Source organism: Furipterus horrens, unplaced genomic scaffold (genome assembly GCF_987537825.1).
Source record: "Furipterus horrens unplaced genomic scaffold, mFurHor1.1.pri manual_scaffold_13, whole genome shotgun sequence".
Taxonomy (NCBI): Eukaryota; Metazoa; Chordata; class Mammalia; order Chiroptera; family Furipteridae; genus Furipterus; species Furipterus horrens.
In genome coordinates, this window is record NW_028327183.1 from 53593239 (window position 1) to 53611786 (window position 18548).

General features: G+C 40.3%; 2 protein-coding genes across 2 annotated transcripts in view; both read right to left on the minus strand.

Annotated features, from left to right (window-relative positions):
• Positions 1–18225, minus strand: part of LOC149995339 (uncharacterized) — a 54469-nt gene extending 36244 nt beyond the window's left edge. Inside the window, 1 exon segment of the mRNA XM_090259456.1 lies at positions 18079–18225. The gene's annotated coding sequence lies outside the window, so the exon portion shown is untranslated.
• Positions 954–11651, minus strand: LOC149995341 (uncharacterized). The gene is made up of 3 exons (XM_090259463.1): positions 11561–11651; positions 4462–4535; positions 954–3875 (listed from the first exon to the last, which is right to left on the minus strand). Exons 1-3 carry the CDS (start codon positions 11610–11612, stop codon positions 1920–1922), a joined length of 2082 nt encoding a protein of 693 aa, XP_090115589.1. The 5' UTR covers positions 11613–11651; the 3' UTR covers positions 954–1919.
• Positions 18226–18548: the final 323 nt, after the last annotated feature.

An 18548-nucleotide genomic window follows, 5' to 3' on the forward strand; every position in this document is an offset into this window, starting at 1 on the left:
TTTTATTACACAAATTGGTTTGAAATGTACGTTAAGAAATTTGGCAGAGAAGAAACCTCTCATAGATTCACAACACATAATGGTGATTTTCAGAAGGAAAGGGAGTGTGGGCCTGTAGAAAAGGGTCAAGGGAGGAGAAATGTTGATGGAAGGACACTTGACTTTGGATGGTGAACACAAAATACAACATGCAGATGATGCAATACAGAATTGTACATCTGAAACCTACATCAGTTTATTAACCAATGTCACCCAAAAAAATTCAATAAAAATGTAAAGCATAAATGAAATGTTTGTGAACCTCAGCTTTTTAACATTAACCACTTTGTAATCACTGCACATCGATCTCATAAAAGCCTGAGTGGTTATTTAGCACTCTCATTCAGAGGTGTTTTATTGATTTTTTAAAGATTTTGTTTATCTTTTCAGAGAGAGAAGGGGAGGGAGAGAGGCAGAGTAAAGCCAACGTGTCAGAGAAACAACCACCTGCAGCAGCACACACCCTAACCTGGCAACTGGCCTGAAACCCAGGCATGTGCCCTGACTGGGAATAGAACCAGCGACCTTTCGGTTTGCAGGCAGCCACTCAGCCTACTAAGCCACACCAGCCAGGGCAGATTCAGTAGGGGTTTTAAATAAAAATGGTTATAATTTAGCCAAGACACAGAAGCTATCATTTTATGGGAGCTCAATGTAAGAAGCAAGCATAGGGGTGTCTTAACCACAGGGTTAAATATTCATGACCTTGGAATTGCAGGTAGTTATTTAGAATAACACCAATACAAAAAAAAAAAAATGAGGAAGATGAAATCAGATAAATCAGTCTTCGTCAAAATTGATGCTGTGTAATGAACACTATTACATAAGGAAAAACGGTCTATCAAAAGGGAGAAAATAATTGTAAGTCACAGATCTTGTAAGGGTCTATCCATAATATTTCACAAGGTCAAGTTCTTACAACTCATAACCAAAAACAAGAAATCCAAATTTAAAGTGAGTCTTTCCTTTTATGTTTATCAGTATTTGCTTTCTCTATTCCTAAGCTTCTATGTTGGGTGGAGTAATGTTTACAGGGGTTATATCCTCTGGTTAAATTGATCCCTTAATGATTATGAAATATCTTCTTTCTTTTTATAGCCTGTTTTAAATTCTTTCATTTCTTTAACATAAGGATGGCTACCAGAACATTTTCAATTTTCCAGTTGCAAGACATAACGTTTTGAGGACATTTCTATGGAGGAATAAATGAGGATTAAAAACTTTACCAAATTTGTTATGTTTCAAGACTTCTCTTCAATACACACTACATTTTCTGATGTTGAATGAGGATTGAAAACGGTTATAGATTTTGTTAAATTCTTCACATTTTTTGTTTCCCTCCAGCATCAATAATCCAATGTTGATGAAATTTTGAGCAGAGATGAAAACCTTTGCCACATTCTTTACATGAGCAGTTTTCCTTCCAAAATGAACACTCTCATGTTGGATAAGACAATTCTGCTGATTTGAACATTGTGCATTTACAACATATTTATACGGATTCTCACCAGTATGAACGACTTGATGTGCCTTTAGTTTACAGGAACGAATAAAATCTCTAAAAGTAAGATGACACTGATGGTAAGAGCCAAGGACTGCATAAAGGCTTGGCCACATTCCCCACATTTACATGGCATTTTACCATGTAAATGAATTCTCTTAAGTTGAATAAGGTTTCAGGAATCCCAACAAGCTTCTCCACATTCTATACACTAGTGAAGTTTCTCTCCAGTATGAAATTACTGATGTTGAGTGACCATTGAGGACTGGCAAAAGGCCTTACCACATTATCTACATTTATAAGGCTTGTTTCCAGTATGAATTTTTTGATGTTCATAAAATGTCTCTGACTCATGAAAGGATTTACCACATTCTCTACATTAATAAGGATTCTTTCCATTATGAATTTTCTGATGTTGGGTAAGGTTTGAGGACTGCCTAAAAGCTTTACCACATTCCCTACATTTATAAGGTTTCTCTCCTGAATGAATTCTCTGATGTTGAATAAAGTTTGAGTGGTTCCTAAAGGCTTTGCCACATTCTCTACACTCATAAGGCTTCTCTCCAGTATGAATTCTCCGATGTTCACTAAGCTTTGAGGACTCCCTAAAGGCTTTACCACATTCTCTACATTCATAAGGCTTCTCTCCAGAATGAATTCTCTGATGTTTAGTAAGCCTTGAGGACACCCTAAAGGCTTTACCACATTCTATACATTTGTAAGGCTTCTCTCCAGTATGTATTTTCAGATGATTTCTAAGCACTGATGACCAGCCAAAGGCTTTACCACATTCTCTACATTTATAAGGCTTCTCTCCAGTATGAATTTTCTGATGGTATCTAAGCTGTGAGGAATCGCAAAAGGCTTTACCACATTCTCTACATTTGTAAGGCTTCTCTCCAGTATGAATTTTCTGATGTTGAGTAAGTCTTGAGGACCGAGGAAAGGCTTTACCACATTCTCTACATTTATAGGGCTTCTCTCCGGTATGATTTTTCTGATGATAAGTACGGGTTGAGGAGTGCCTAAATGCTTTACCACATTCTCGACATTTATACGGCTTCTCTCCAGTATGAATTTTCTGATGTTGAGTAAGGTTTGAGGAGTGCATAAAGGTTTTACCACATTCTCTACATTCATACGGCTTTGATCCAGTATGAATTTTCTGATGTTTAGTAAGATTTGAGGAGTCCATAAAGGCTTTACCACATTGTCTACATTTATACGGCTTCGATCCAGTATGAATTTTCTGATGTTGAGTAAGGGTTGAAGACTCCCTAAAGGCTTTACCACATTCTCTACATTTATAAGGCTTCTGTCCAGTATGAATTTTCTGATGCTTTTTAAGCACTGATGACCAGCCAAAGGATTTACCACATTCTCTACATTTATAGGGCTTCGATCCAGTATGAATTTTCTGATGTTGAGTAAGGGCTGAGGACTGTGTAAAGGCTTTACCACATTCTCTACATTTATAGGGCTTCTCTCCAGTATGAATTTTCTGATGTTGAGTAAGGGCTGAGGACTCCCTAAAGGCTTTACCACATTCTCTACATTTATAAGGCTTCTGTCCAGTATGAATTTTCTGATGCTTTCTAAGCACTGATGACCAGCAAAAGGATTTACCACATTCTTCACATTTATAGGGCTTCTCTCCAGTATGTGTATTCTGATGTTGAGTAAGGGTTGAGGACTGTGTAAATGCTTTACCACATTCTCTGCATTTATAAGACTTATCTCCAGAATGAATTTTCTGATGTTTAGGATGGGTTGAGGATGCCCTGAAGGCTTTACAAAATTCTCCACGTCTATGAGGCCTCTCTCCGATATGAGTTTTATGATGAAGAATAGGGGTTGAGACCCGAGAAAACACTTTGTCACATTCTCTACACATATAAAGCTTATGTCCAGCATATATCTTATGATCGAAGGTATGATATGAAAGCCAATTAGAACTTTTACTACATTTTTTACATTTATGTGTTTCTCCTGTACAGATTTTCTTAACTCCATTTACATTAAATATTTTACTGAGGAGTTTCCCACACGAAAAACTTTTGTAAACTTCATTCCCAATAGCAATATTCTTTTCCTCAATACTACCTGAAGATTGCTTAAAAATTGTGACACATTTATGTCGTTTGGTTGTCTTCTCCACAATAGGAATAACATGAGGTGCATTGTCATTTGACATTTGGTCAAAGAGTTTTTCACTTTCACAACAGTTCTCTGGAAGATGAGTATTCTTACATTTATGACAATTGGACCGGTTAACAATTTTCCAGTTTTCAGTGCATTGGTAACTTCTGTCTTCATTCCATGTATGCTGGTAATCCTTAAAAACAGAAAAGGCCTTTATATCATTTTAATTTCATTAAACATGTACATTATTCCCAATTAATTATTCTGTGGTACCTATTAAGCCATGCTGAGTGCATCAAAAATCACTCCGAAGTTCATACATTTTATATATTGGAGTAAAAGACAACATTATTTCTCAGTGAAGTATAATAATTCCTTAATAAAGGATTGCCAAATGATTAAATTTTACATGTGCATTAGATTTCACTAATTTACAAATTACTGACTCAAAATTGAATCACACTCTCCATTTTAAGATGATTGAAATTATTATTTCCACCACAGATTATGAGTTTACAGATTTTCCAGACAACTTTTAGAAATTATATACACTCAGATAAGTTATCGGGCTTCACATTTGGGCATTCGTTGATCTGCAAATGTCACTGCCTGAAAGTGGGAGTTTCCCCAAATATATTTTAGTTTTCACCTTTTTAGGTAACAAAGATTTTATTATTAATCTTTGGTAAGTTCAGTTCACTTTAACTTCTTTTTTTCTCTGACATAGTTTCTTATCAGCCTTTCACTACATTATCAAAGGTATACCTTTCATATCTTACCAGTATTATTCTAGACAATAAATCTTCTATTCCTGGCCTTTGCAACAAGGCCTGGTTGTCTTCAGATGACATAGCTGAAAGACACAAAATAAAGGTTCACAGGTATGACACTCAAGTCAATATATGTTGAAGTTATACAATTATTGAATATATTACTTTTCTTCCTCTTTTACACTTGTCCCATTTCCCCCTCACTTCTCTGTACTGCCCAGTCCACCTCCCCTGTCTCTCACAGTCATTCCCCACCCTGTTGTCCATGTCCATTTGTCATTTATAGTAGTCCCTGAAATAGACTCTTCCCTTTCTTCCCCCATTTTCCCTTCTGCACCCCCTCTTGCCACTGTCAGTCTGCTCCTTGTTTCTATGCTTCTGGTTCTATTTTGCTCATTTGTTAGTTTTGTTCATTAGGTTCCTGTATTAGGTGAGATCAATGGTATTTCATCGTCTAGCTTATTACCACAGTTTTTTGATCCACTCATCCACTGAGGAACATTTAGGCTGTTTCCAGCACATGGCTATTGTGAGGAGCACCGCTATGAACACAGGGGTGCAGAGGTTCTTCTGAATTGGTGTTTCAGGGCTCTTTAGGTACAGTCCTAGCAGTGGAATCACTGGATCAAAAGGCAGTTCCATTGTTAGTACTTTGAGAAAATTCATAGTTTTCATAGTGGTTACACCTGGCTGCATTCCCACCAATAGTGCACTAAGGTCCCCTTTTCTCACATCCACGCCAGCACTTGCTGTTTGTTGATTTGTTGATGATGGTCATTCTGACTGGTGTGAGGTGGTATCTCATTGTGGATTTAATTTGCATCTCTCTGAGGGTAGTGTGAATATATTATATCTTCAAAATGTTAAATGTTCAAAGCAAGACCAAAAAAGGTACAATAAGAAAAGCCAAACAAAAGAAACAAACAGGTGCTTACACTTTGCAACCATACCGCTCACATCCCATGTAACATTATGGCAGTATTATAACAAAACTCCCCAGAATTTTCAGTTTCTACTCCGAATAGATGGAGGGTACAGTGTGCTCAATTATCTTGCTATTTATTGGTGTTTTGAAATATGTTTTTCTGTTTTGCATGACAGAGTGCTAAAGCGATGTTAATGAACAGTGAATGCATTGTGCATACAAAAAAAAAAAAAACACAAAAAGAAATGAGTGATTGATCAAAGACCTCAGAAACTGCAGCTCTGAAAACCAATATCAAGTATATAAAAAATGTATGGGTAAGATCACATGAGAATTTTTTTTACACCACCAAAACAAAAACTAATCCAAGTAAATATAGACATTGGGGTTACAGCAACTATGAAAACTCCTGCACATTAAGGCAAATACACAAGGGGTTAAAAACACAACCTGTGGAATAAAAGAAAATGGTGCAAGCATATATCTTATCAGTGTTTTTATAATTATTTTCTATTTTTAGATTTTATTTACTTATTTTTAGAGAAAGAGGAAGGGAGGAATAAAGAGGGGAGAGAAAGATGAATGTGTGACAGATACATCCATTGACTGTCTCTCGCACACCCCCAACTGGGCACCTGGCCCTCAACCAAGGGATGTGCCCTTACTGGGAATCGAACCAGTGACCTTTCAGTTCAAAGGCCCGAGCTCTAGTCACTGAGCCACATCAACCAGGGCTGTATCTTTTAAGTCTTTACTAAAAAAATATATAGAAGTTTTAGAAAATAACATGATAAAACAAGTAACAATTTTTAAAAATGGACACAGATACATGGTTAAATATATTTAAGAAAGGCAGGAATACACAATCAAGTAAGGTTCTTTAATAAACGGTGCCATAAAAATTGAACCAATACACACGAAGTAATATAACTTGATCACTTTCTTATACCACATACCAAAATAAACTCAAAATGGTTTAAAAACTAAAATGTTTGGACCTAAAGCCATGAAAACACAACAACACAGATAGTCAATAAACTCCCAAGCTCTTAGAAAAGAAAATGTCAATATATCTTGGTGGCAGAGCAAACTAGAAAAAAAATTAAAGAAGTGAGACTACAACAAAGTAAGTTTATGAACAGCAAAGGAAACGATCAAGAAAGCAAATAAAAAGAACAATTACTGAATAGGGAAGATACCCACCAATGATGCTAATTTACACACTATATAAGCTATATAAGGAACTATACAGCTTAACACCAAAAACAATAACAATAGAACACCAATCCAATTAAATAATGAGCAGAGAACCTGAATAGACATTTCTGTAAATAAGCTCTACAGATGTTCAACAGACATATGAGAAGATGTTCAACATCATTCATCATCAGAGAAGCGCAAATTGATACCTCCAGTGAAATACAAGCACACATATGTCAGGATGGAAATTATCAAGAAAATTTAAAAACTACATATATAACATACACGTTATTGAGTAAAAAAGTTAATTTTATATACTTTGATTTTCTAAAGGGAAATTCTTTACCAATTTCCTTTATCAATATGTAGCCTTATGATTTAAATTCCCATGTCGCAGATCAATCATTAAGGAAAAAAACAAGCAAAAAAAAAGTGATCCTCATCATGAGAAAAAATAGAGAAGCCACGAGGTGGGAAAAAATATTTATAAAAGACAAGGTGTACAGGACTATTATGGAAGTCATACACAGACATTTCCAACCTCAGTGACAAGAAATGACACCTGACCAAAATGGACAAACACCTTACAGAAGGCACACTGAATTTATATTAAAAATTAGTACGTACAAACATCCTAAATACCTTATAGCACTAAAGAAATGAACATTAAAATAATGAAAATTATACAAACAGCACATTCAAGCAACACTAAACCCCCTACTGGAAAGGAATACAGTACACTGACAACAGCAAATGTTGCTGTGGATGGGGAGCAACCAGGCTCTCATTCATTGCTGGTGAAAATGCAAAATCCTACAGCCCCTGGGAAAGAGAGTGTGAGGGTTCTAACAAAACTAAAAATAAGGAGGTTGCCTGGGTGGAGGGGGGCAAATGCTAATATTTGAGACAACTGAAATAACATATACAATAAAATATTTTTTAAACCTAAAATACACTTATTATATAATCCAGAAATTGTGATCCTTACTTCTTAATCAAACATCTACAAACTTTTATCTACACAAAGCCAACCTGTGACTATTTATAGATGCTTCATTTATAGAGTCCAATAATTCAAACAAATGGAAATGTCTGTCAACAGGTGAATAGATAAGTAAACTGAAATACATAATTGGAATTATCATTCAGTGCTATGTAGAAATAATATATCAAGTTCTGAACAGATGTGAAAGGAACCTAAAACACAAGATGAAGACGAGGTGCTCAGTTAGTTAGAGCATTGTCCAGATACACCAAGGCTGTGCATTTGATTCCTAATCATGGTACATAGAAGATTCAACCACTGAATGCATAAATGAGCGGAACAACAAATGGATGTTTCTCTCTCTCTCTCTCCTAGTCTCTCTCTAAAAAATCAACAAATGAAATTAAAAACATGAGTCCAATTTTAAAAGATTACAGACTATAAATAACAACTACACGACATTCCATAAAAAATAATATGAGAGAAACAGTAAAAAGATCAACAACTGCAGAGTGTAGAAGACATAGAGATAAATAGGCAGAGCACAGAGAATATTGAGGGTGAAGAAACAAGTCCCTAGGACACTATCATGTGGATATGTGTCATCATAAATATTCCAAGCTCATATATATACAATCCAGCAGTGAATCCTACAGTAACCTAAAACGTTGGGTCATGATGATGTACAGATGTAGGTTCATATACATCCCAAAAGACCTCTCTGGTGCGGAGAATTGATGAGGGAGGAGGTTATGCATGCAGGAGGAGGGAAACTGTGGGAATTCTCATTTATTTGTATACAATTTTGCTGTAAACCTAAAACTATTCTTTGAAAAAGCCATTCAGAGACCTTCTCTAAAGTATCTATACTCAGGTCTATGCATCTTTTCTATGGTCTTTATGCTCATCCAAGAAACAAATGCTTTCATCCTCCATTAAAACACACACACATACACACAATCTATCATCAGTTAACAATGATAAGGGTGGACAGATTCAAAGAAACAACACTGAGTGCTTCCAAAAATGTGCAGAAAGTATACCCTATGCATGGTTGAGTGAAAGATAAATTGGTGCAAACAATATGAATAATAACAAGGGGTTGTCAAAAGATTAAATAGAATAGTTTGTCATTCAGCCCTTCTACTCAGTTTATCAGAGTTCAAAGGAACATTTGCAAGAGACACGTGCACACCTGTGTTAATTGTAGCATTATTCACAAAAGATTATATAGGAAGAAACAATCCACATGTTTACAGGTAAATAAGTAGATAAAAAAGTGTAGTAAATACATAAAATAAAATACCGCTTTCCCTAGAAATAGAAAAACATGTTATTACCTAACACCACAAAGACAAACACTAAGGACTATTTTAAGTGAAGCACACAAGTCACAAAGAGACAGACACTAAAGCATTCCATTAGTTGTAGCCCTTGTAATAGGGAAAAAAAAAAAAAAGGTAGTTACCAAGGCCTTGGTTTTCAGGCAAATGAAGAAGTGGTTGTATAATGGACAATGAGAGATTTCTGCAAGGTGGAACTTTCAGAAGAACAGGTGCACAACAAAGAGAATATACTGAATGTGACGGAATTGTACAGTTACACATGGTTAAGATGGAAGATGTTTTTCTCACTTCTTAAAAAAGATTTTATGTATTTTTTTTTTAGAAAAAGGGAAGGGATGGAGAAAGAGAGGGAAACATCAATGTGTGAGAGAAACATCAATCGGCAACCTCTTTCTCGTATGTGCCCCAACCAAGGGCTGAACCCCAAACCAAAGTGTAGGTGCCCTGACTGGGAATTGAACCAGCAACCTTTCAGTTTGCGGGAGGATGTCCAACCGACCAAGCCACACTGGTCAGGGAGGTTTCTCATCAAAATTTAAAATGAAAAATAATATCTAAAAGAGAGAATTATAAAACTTTAAAAATTACATTCAACCTAAAAATGTTTTTATCTCACATAAACAGAACATAAATTCAGCCATAAAGAGTTATAACATTAAGGCTACTTCCAAAACTCACAGGACCAATCAATCACTGACCATGAACCGAGCACAGAAAGAAACAAGGTGAGTCATCAACAAAGCAGGATAAAAACCACACAAACGTGCACATAACGTTAATGGGAATCGACATATGGCTGATACATATTTGAACTAAGTCCCACAATGTCTTAAGCGTACTGAGTGGAAAACTATCAATCACGTTCCTAATATATAATTAAAAAGCAAAACTGCAATAAACAGAATTCAGGGAAGCTAGCATAAAAAGGTACCACGCTACAACCACAGTGGGAACTGTGGCTGAGTGAGACTGAGGGGCGCTGGAATCCAAGTCTTTGTCTTAAAGGGCCCAGACTCAGACTTACTGGGACTCCCACACTCTGAACTCCAGGCTTAGGACAGCAGCTGGAAAGGCCCCAGGGACATATGCAGAGGAACTGAACTGTCTGGCTTTGGGACAAAGGCTGGAGGGGCAGTTTTCTCCCACACGGCAGTCCCAGCACAGTCCCTTGCTGAGCCCTCCCCACCACAGAGCTAGCAGGCTGGTGCTACGTGTGAGTGTCCATATACCAGGCTAACACTTTAGTCCTGTCCTAGTGATTCCCTGAGACCCTGCCCACCCCCCGTGATAGCCCACCCAAACCATGTGCAGTGGCTTTTCCATACAAATGGCCTCTCTTGCCTCATGCTTTAGACTCTCCTTAATCTCAGAAACAAACGGCACTTGCAGACCCTATACATCTCACTCAGGGGCCGCATGCATGGCACCAGCTGCTGCTGGCCTTGGATTGTATCTTGGCCTCTCGTGGGCTTCGCCACGCCAAGCACAAGTAGGAGCAACTGCATATCGCTCTGTTAACTCATGCCGGGTGAAACCGGGCAATTCGTACGTGGTGGCTGACCTTGTACCTGAAGAGAAGACCCACAGCCAGTGCACCCAGTGGACAGCTTAGGACAAGCCCGCATTACAACCCTACCACTTTTAAAAGCGAAGCACTCATGGGGCTGACTTGGTGAGCACGAAGGCACCACTGAACATCTTCCTAAATATGAAGCGCCTAATAATTGTGTGACTCATTTCTTACCAAAGGAGTACAATTGGGCATGTTGTCTCAGCACTTTTTAATATAAAAGCAGAAATCTGACCGAAGTGTAATCAGAAAGGGAAACCACACGAGGCACAGTCCCAGGCAACAATGAACCGAACCAGAGAGAATGACAAAATCAGTGATCAAGAAATCAGGTTCACAATAAAGACCTGCCTACATGGTGGATCTAAGGTCGCCTATGGCAGTAATTTACTGAAGAACTCTGTAAGGTAAGGAGATACATCAAACAATTCTAACACAAAGACATTGGAGTATACAGAATGGAGATTTCGTATGTCAGTTCATACAAAGCAAAATGACATTGTGAAGGGCAAGAGAAAACTGGATTGTATCATTTTGGGAGGTGTATAGGGCAGCAATGAAATCATTAAATCTATACTTTCTAGGCTGGTGTTTGAAGTCTCGTAGGATTAGAAATTATATACCAGAAAACACGACACTACTCCCAGGGATCCTGGGATTCTCCAACAATTTCAAGGATCTCAACCACTTCTTTCATGAACTCTGTTCATGAGACAAAAACAAAACTTAAAAAAACTAAGGCTGAATTTCCAATTTCTTAGCAATGAGCACAGATTTTTCCCAGGTCCCCAACACAAAGGAGGCAGAGCCTCACCATTTTGGGTCTCATGGTCGAAGTTGAGGTCTTTGGACCCAAGTGCTAATTGGTTGACACAGGTCACTGGAGTAGATACCAGAGACCCAAGATGATATAAGAGCAACGGACATGTTGGGAGACCAGCTGGTCCTCTATGTCAGCAAGAGAAATCAACCAGGACTTTTCAAAATCCTTGCACTGAAGCGCAGTTCACAAACCACACTTTAAGTCTGGTGTGACCTTTGGGCCTCTTCTCTGTGTCATCTGCTGTTCCATTCCCACCTACCTGAGTGACCAGATATTGCTTTTTTTCTGCAAACATCCCAGCACTCCTTCATTTGCTCCACAATAGCAACCAGGGCTGGCTTAGGGAAAACATGACCTGTTTATAAAAGAAACATTATTTTGATAGAGATTCTGCCATTTACTATCCAGTTTGTGCTAAGGTAAGAAGACTGGTACAATAATAATAACTTCCAATGTCTCCCTTGAGAGTAACAATCTGAAAGGTGACCATACAAAGCAGAAGTCCACAAATTATGTTAAACTAATAAAGAAAAGAAACCCTGCGTCTGGCGTAGAAACTTCGAAAGAAACTCATCCTCACCGACGGAGACCAGGTTCCTGTAGTTCTCCAACATCACGTCCACGTACAATTTCCGCTGAGCTCGGTCCAGGCATTCCCACTCCTCCTGAGAGAAATCTACTGACACGTCCCTGAACGTAAAAGGTCCCTGAAAAATAAGGCACATTTACCAAGGGGCCACCAACAGTTAATAATGTAACCCAACATGAAAACTGTTAGAAGTGGGTTGAACCTAGGAAAGTACACTGACTCATCCAGTAAGATCATTCTGACACAGTAATATTCTCTAATGTACTTTTTAACACTGAGAAATAAGTGACCCATGTCCATAAATTCACGACAGACACTTTTCATAAAAATAACCTACTATATGAAGAACAGACACGGCCACGTGGATGCTCAGTGTTGTATTAGTCTCATTCAGGATAAATTGTGTATAATGCTCTGTAGGAAGATCATGGAGAATTGGAAGTGTAAGTACTTCTTGACATTTAATGCAGACAACAAAGATCTCCAGTTTTTAAAAAATGTAGATTCTCAGTCAGAAGTTCTGGGATGGGGGCTGTGTTTCCACATCTTTTACAAGCTCACACTTTACTAGTGACACCATTGTCTCTTGTCCACATGACACACTTCTGAATAGAACAATAAGGAATTCAAAATAATTCATACATGATTTTGAGTTGAAGGACTTCTACACTTCTCAAAGAATAAGAAACATATCAGCCAAAGTATTACTTGAAAATTTAGTGAAGGTAAGCTTAGAATATTTTTCTATTAGAATATATTCTGAAACACAGAGTAAAACATAAGACCTTGAGACGTACTACAAACTTGATCTAAACTATTTCAACAACCGGAGGCAAATACACATAAAGACACCTCATGGATGTTCATTGTAGTTTCTGTAACTCAGAATGAAAACATTTCTGAAAGTAAGAACACTAAATAGCTCAACTGTTAACATTTATGCACACGGACACACACACATCAAAACAAGGTAAAATGAAAAGTGATAGAAAATTAAATTTTATGTTAATGAAGATTTTTCTGTGATTTGGTAAATCTCACAAATCTACTTGTGGATACCGTTTGTTTTAGAAACACAATAAAGAGAAATGTAAGAAATGATAAAGAATAACATGTAATTAGAGTTCATTAGTTTTTTATTTCTTTAAAATTTTTTGTGTATTGCCCTGTGTAGTGTGGCTCAAGTGATTGAGCGCTGGCCTGGAACCTGAAGCGTTTCTGGTTCCATTCCCAGCCAGGGCACATGCCTGAATTTTGGACCAGGTCCCCAGTCAAGAGCATGAGAGAGGCAACCAATTTATGATTCTTGCACACATTGATGTTTCTCTCCTGCTTATCCCTTCCTTTCCCCCTCTCTAAAAAGAAATAAAATCTTTAAAAAATTTTTTGACTCGAAAGTGGAGTTTTGTCTTAGAAATTTTATGATGCAACATGCATTATTATGACTCTTGTCAACTTTCTTAACACAAGTTACAACACAGAGTATGTCTGAGACATGAGTGTGCAATCTAATGAAAATTTACTGGAACAAGGCCTCGTTCATTAAACACTTTATATCAAAAGCCAGTGATCTCAGGAAATAAATGTAGGGCCTTCATTTTCCAAAGCAAAATGAAATTAAGGGTTGTTTCTGATAAAATGTGATTTTTTCTTCTAAAACTCTCAGAAATTCCCTGCTGAACCCTTGGTAATGAGAAATTACTATTGGTGGAGAGATCACCTCAGCTAAATGAACATCAGGTGCACTGGAACAGAGGGTATCACGGGACTAAAGCACATAGAAGAACATGTCATCACTGTTGTGACATTACTGAAATAAAAAAATACATAAGAAAAGAAATCATTACCCTAACTGGTGTGCTGCAGGGGATTGAGCACTCGCCACAAACCCAAAGGTCAGTGGTCAATTCCCCTTCAGCGCACAGGCCAGGGATCCGGGCCAGGTCTTTGGTTGGAGCCCTGCCAGAGGCAACTGATCCTATTTCTCTTGCACATCAATGTTCATCTCCCTGTTTTTCTCAGCTCCCTTCCCCTCCCTCAATATATGTTTTTTAAACTTTTTAAAATGTCAATGCACATGTGACTCTCATGAGTTGATTATAAATAATGAAGTACATTTCAATAGAAACAAGCCCTGGCTGGTGTGGCTTAGTAAATGGAGCACAGGTCTGTGAATTAAAGGGTCACAGGTTTGATTCCCAGTCAGGGTACCTGCCTGGGTGGCAGGCCCGGTCTCCATCCAGGTCCCTAGCTGGGGATTCACAAGAGGCAACCATACAATGTTTCTCTCCTTGTCTTTCTCCCACCTTTCCCCTGTCTCTGAAAATAATAAATGTGTAAATAAATAGCAAGAGGTTTATACCAAACTTGTGAGCTAGCCTCTCCTATCTACCCTTGTCAGCACCTGCTGAGCTACCCTGACCAATAAAATGAGCATTTATTACCCCTGGTCTACAGAGCTGATGCTGCAGCTACATGAACCTAAACCTACATCTTACTTCTTCGCCAATACCCAAGACTCTGAGCCCCTCCCAATAGGGGTGTTGCACACGGGTGCCTTCCCAGGTAGGTCTGTGAGAAAGGGGATGTTTTCAGTACTTAAAAGTCATTAATTCAAGGCAGAAATTCTCCATGGTCTTGGGGATCTTGGATAAAGGGAACGTAGAGAAGGCTCTGGGACAAAGGGGAGAAGTATGTAAACTGGTGAGCTTGACAATCATTAAGAAAAAAAAAAATGAGACGAAAAAACCCGCTAGGCAAGAACATCAGGGGCAGAGAAATACAGGTTGTACGTTCTAAGCCACTGACGTTCAGAAGAAAAGCAAACACAGCTGTTGACCCAGGACACATCGTTTACCTGAGAAGCAGCCATGGAGCCCTGGTTCTGCTCCTGCTCTGGGCTGTTTTCTCAGGCGATGATATGCTGAGGAGTCACGCTGGCATGTTGAGACTGTGCCTTCAAAGGTGTCCAGACAGTCTCTGAATGTGCTTTTCAGCACACTGAGAAGCAGGACCTGAAAATGCCGGAAAGGTCACCACCCAGTCCTTTGTAACAGGAGAGGCCGGAACACTAAGCTCCTAGATGAGGACCACATGGCAGTTTTTCATTCTTATTTTCAGGTGCTCTCTCCCCTCACAGAGTCTACAAACTGATAGAGCACTGAGAACGTGTGCTGCTCTCCTGAACCCCAACGTAGCAGAGCACCCCGCAGCCACCCCTGACCAAAATGCACTCCCGACTCTTACAAAGGCATGCCAGCATACCCTTTCCTTCCCTGCTCCTTCCCTTCCACCCTCCAGACAAGCTTTCTCCTTTCTTTCTGCTAATTGACTAAGGCCCTTCTTTTGACCCTATTGTTCCCTGAGCTCACTCCTGTGGAATTTAAATAAAAAGTTTCTTATAATGAAGAAAAACAGAAGCATGCTGGCTGAGTGGCTCAGTTGATTGCAACATCATCCCAGACACCAAAACGCTGTGAGGTTGACTGATGGTCAGGACACCCATCTAGGCTGCAGGTTCTGCCCCTCTCTGGTGCATTGGGGGGCAGCACATCCATGTTTCTTTCACACCAATGTATTTTCTCTCTCTTTCTTCCTCTGTCCTTATTATCAATAAGAACATCGACAAATGAAGATATTTTTTAAAATGCATCCCAAAGCCCTCCTGTGAACCCCTGAGCTCACCTTAGGATGACCCAGAGCACTTCAATAAACAAGGATGCTCCACCCACAACTCTTGTCTTACTCTGTGGAGGATGACATAGGTGATGTCATTTCTCAAAAATTCTCAGGTGATTTAATACAAACCTGAAAGGAAACAGTTTAGCTTTAATAAGCATGCAGACCCCTAGGGAATGAGGGTCACACTCTAAGTTATAATTCTGCTGGTCTGCAGTGGGGACCATGAAATGGCACCTTTATTAGTTCCCTCCTGGTACATGAGTACTCCCTGAGAGCTGTTTTCTGTAGCACCGGGACACACATATCAGTCCCACCACTCCTCAGACCTCTAGGTAATGTGAGGACTTTGGGCAGAAACATCTAAAAGGACAGGCTCCATGGGCAAAAATTATTCTTATTTTCTAGGGAATTACAAAGACATTTCAGAAAGATAAAGTGACAAATACAAGTTTTCATGCTCAAAATTTTTTAAAAATTTGCCATGAAAACATGTCCATCAAATTATACAGTAAAATGATGGGCTTTCTGGGATCCACGTCTCAGGTCAATCCAGTGCTTCCTTTAATATTTTCTGAGAATGGACAAGAAAAACTTGAGGGAAACAGCTGCTCTGTGGGTCACAGTCACTGATTCAACAAATCACATAAAGGGAAGGTAAAAGCTCCTGAACATTAGACGAACTCTGAAACTACGTTCTGACCGTAGTAAGATATTCTTACAAAGTGCACAGTGAAATAGGCTCATACCATTTACTAAGTGCCAATGGAGATTCCAACACATGATAAACAGGAGAAAGGATACAGGCTTAAAATTTAAACTAGAAATAATATATCCAAAAGGAAAACTATGTGGAATTCTTTTAACGTAACGACTTCTAATGTCTAAGTTTTGCCCTGATTGCAGTGACTCAATGGGATTAGTATTGTTCTGCATAATGCAAGGTCATCAGTTCAATTCCGGAAGCTTCTCTCCTTTTCCTTCCCACTCCTTTTCCGTCTCTTGAAAAGATATATATGCATATATATATATATATATGCATATATATAAAATCTTTACAAAATAGATATCACCAATGGTCATTTTAGAAGTTAATGACTACAACTGTAACAACACAATGAATAATAAAAAAATGCAAAAAACGTTAAAAATAAATAAAAGTTAATGATTACAAAAGTTATTCAACAGACTAAGATTTAACTCAACATGTTTTGTAAAAATAAATTCTATATGAGAAGTAGAAGGTAAAAAGCAAATACAAAGAAGAGAGAAGAAAAACCCAATGGTTTTAATATTTCTGGAGAGAATCATCATGTAGTAACAGACTGTTACTTCAGCTCCAGGGTACCTCCCTCTGGCCATTCCAGGAAATGAGAATGGAGCCATGACTGACAGACAAGTCTCTTATAAACTGGAGATTTGTAATTCACATTCAATTCTGTTTAAATGAAACAATTCAGCAAATGTTAAACTAAACAGATTATAAGGCCACAGGCCCATAAATCACAACTTAATCACCCACATCCCATCAGCTCACCACTCACCCTCATTTGGGTTCCCCTTCTTCCGGCTACTCTGTGTTTCTGTGTATGGATGTGTTTCTGTCTCTTCCCCGTTTCTCTGCACTTTTGTCCTTTCCTGTGTTAATCCTCCCCTCTCCCTCGCTCGTTCGCCCCTCTTCTCTGTTCCTGTCCCGACAGCAGTTCCTGGAAACTCTAAAACCCTTTTTCACCTTCACTGGTTCTTATCCCTGATCTTTCTCATTGCTCCCATTTCCGTGACTCTGGGTCCCCTCTGCTGCCCATGACAGTCTATCCCGTCACCCCCCTCCCCGCCCACATACACACACGACTGGCTGATTTCAGCGCTGTTTCTCCCTCTGACCCGTGACCCCAAACCCCGTTCCCGCCCCCGCTCTCACGCCCCCAATCCCCTCAGAACCCCTCCTTCCGTCTGAGCGCCTCGCCCTGTGCCGCCCCCCCGCCCCGTCAGCTCCCCGCGTCTCCCCGGGGCCCCTCCGTCTCCCCGGCATCTCTCCCGTCCTCCTCCCCGGCTGCTCCCCCTCCCCCCAGTGACCCGTCAGTCCCACGGCGCTGCCCCGTCCCTCCCCCACCCCCGGCGTCGCCGTCTCCCACGGCCCCTCAGCGGCCTCTCCTCCCTCTCACGGCCCGTCTCCCTCACCCCGTGCCCGGATACTCTCACAGCCTCGTCCCGCCGCCGTCCCGCCGGGCCCCTCGCCGTCACCGCCTCCACAAAGGCCCTCCCGCCGGGGGCAGGTCACCTCTTCCGGGGACACTGTATTCCGCCTTCCTAGGTCCCACCCCACGGAAAGTGCGCTAGTCCTGGATCGGGTCTCCTAGTAAATGGCGGAGGGGGAGGCGACGGTCACCGGTGGGCGGCCTACAGATCCCCAGGCCCGGGTGTTATCCGCGCGTGGAGCCCTAGGCGAGGGGAGGGGCGCAAAGGCCGAGCGTCCCTAAGTCAGGGTCTCAGAAGGATCCCGGACTCACCGGTGCAGGAAGCTCAGCAGCAGGGACTTCAGGGTCTGCAGTGACCCTCAGCTTTTCCTCCTCACGAACGTGGACTTGGAAAACCAAGTTTCAGTCAGAACCACGGGAACCCGATCTGTTCCTCCGCTCAGTTCCTCTGTAAGAGACTGCGCATGCTCCTCACTCATTCCGTGGTTGGGCGGGAGCCGGAGCTGAGAGCTTCTGCATTGGGGGCGGGGACGGGGCGGGGGCGGGGGCGGGGCGGGGCGGGGAGGAGGGGCCCGCGCTCAGGAAGGGCATAGGGGAGTATAGGGGCGGGGCGGGAGCAGTGTGGTGCTCAGGGCTACGTTCCACCTCAGTCTCCTGGGTAAGTGCCCATTCTTCCAGCAGAGAGCCACAAATTTTCTTGTTACAGCAGACCCAACACTTGGTGGGGTGTGTAAGTGGTAATAGGCTGTCCCAAGAAAGCTTCAGCTTCCTGTCAAACCTCC

Coding starts and splice junctions, on each gene's coding strand:
- LOC149995341 (XM_090259463.1), bottom strand. CDS start 11,612: ATGAAGGAGTGCTGGGATGTTTGCAGAAAAAAAGCAATATCTGGTCAC. Junction 4,536..11,560: donor AGCAATATCTGGTCACTCAG/GTAGGTGGGAAT, acceptor TGTGTCTTTCAG/CTATGTCATCTGAAGACAAC. Junction 3,876..4,461: donor TATTGTCTAGAATAATACTG/GTAAGATATGAA, acceptor TCTGTTTTTAAG/GATTACCAGCATACATGGAA.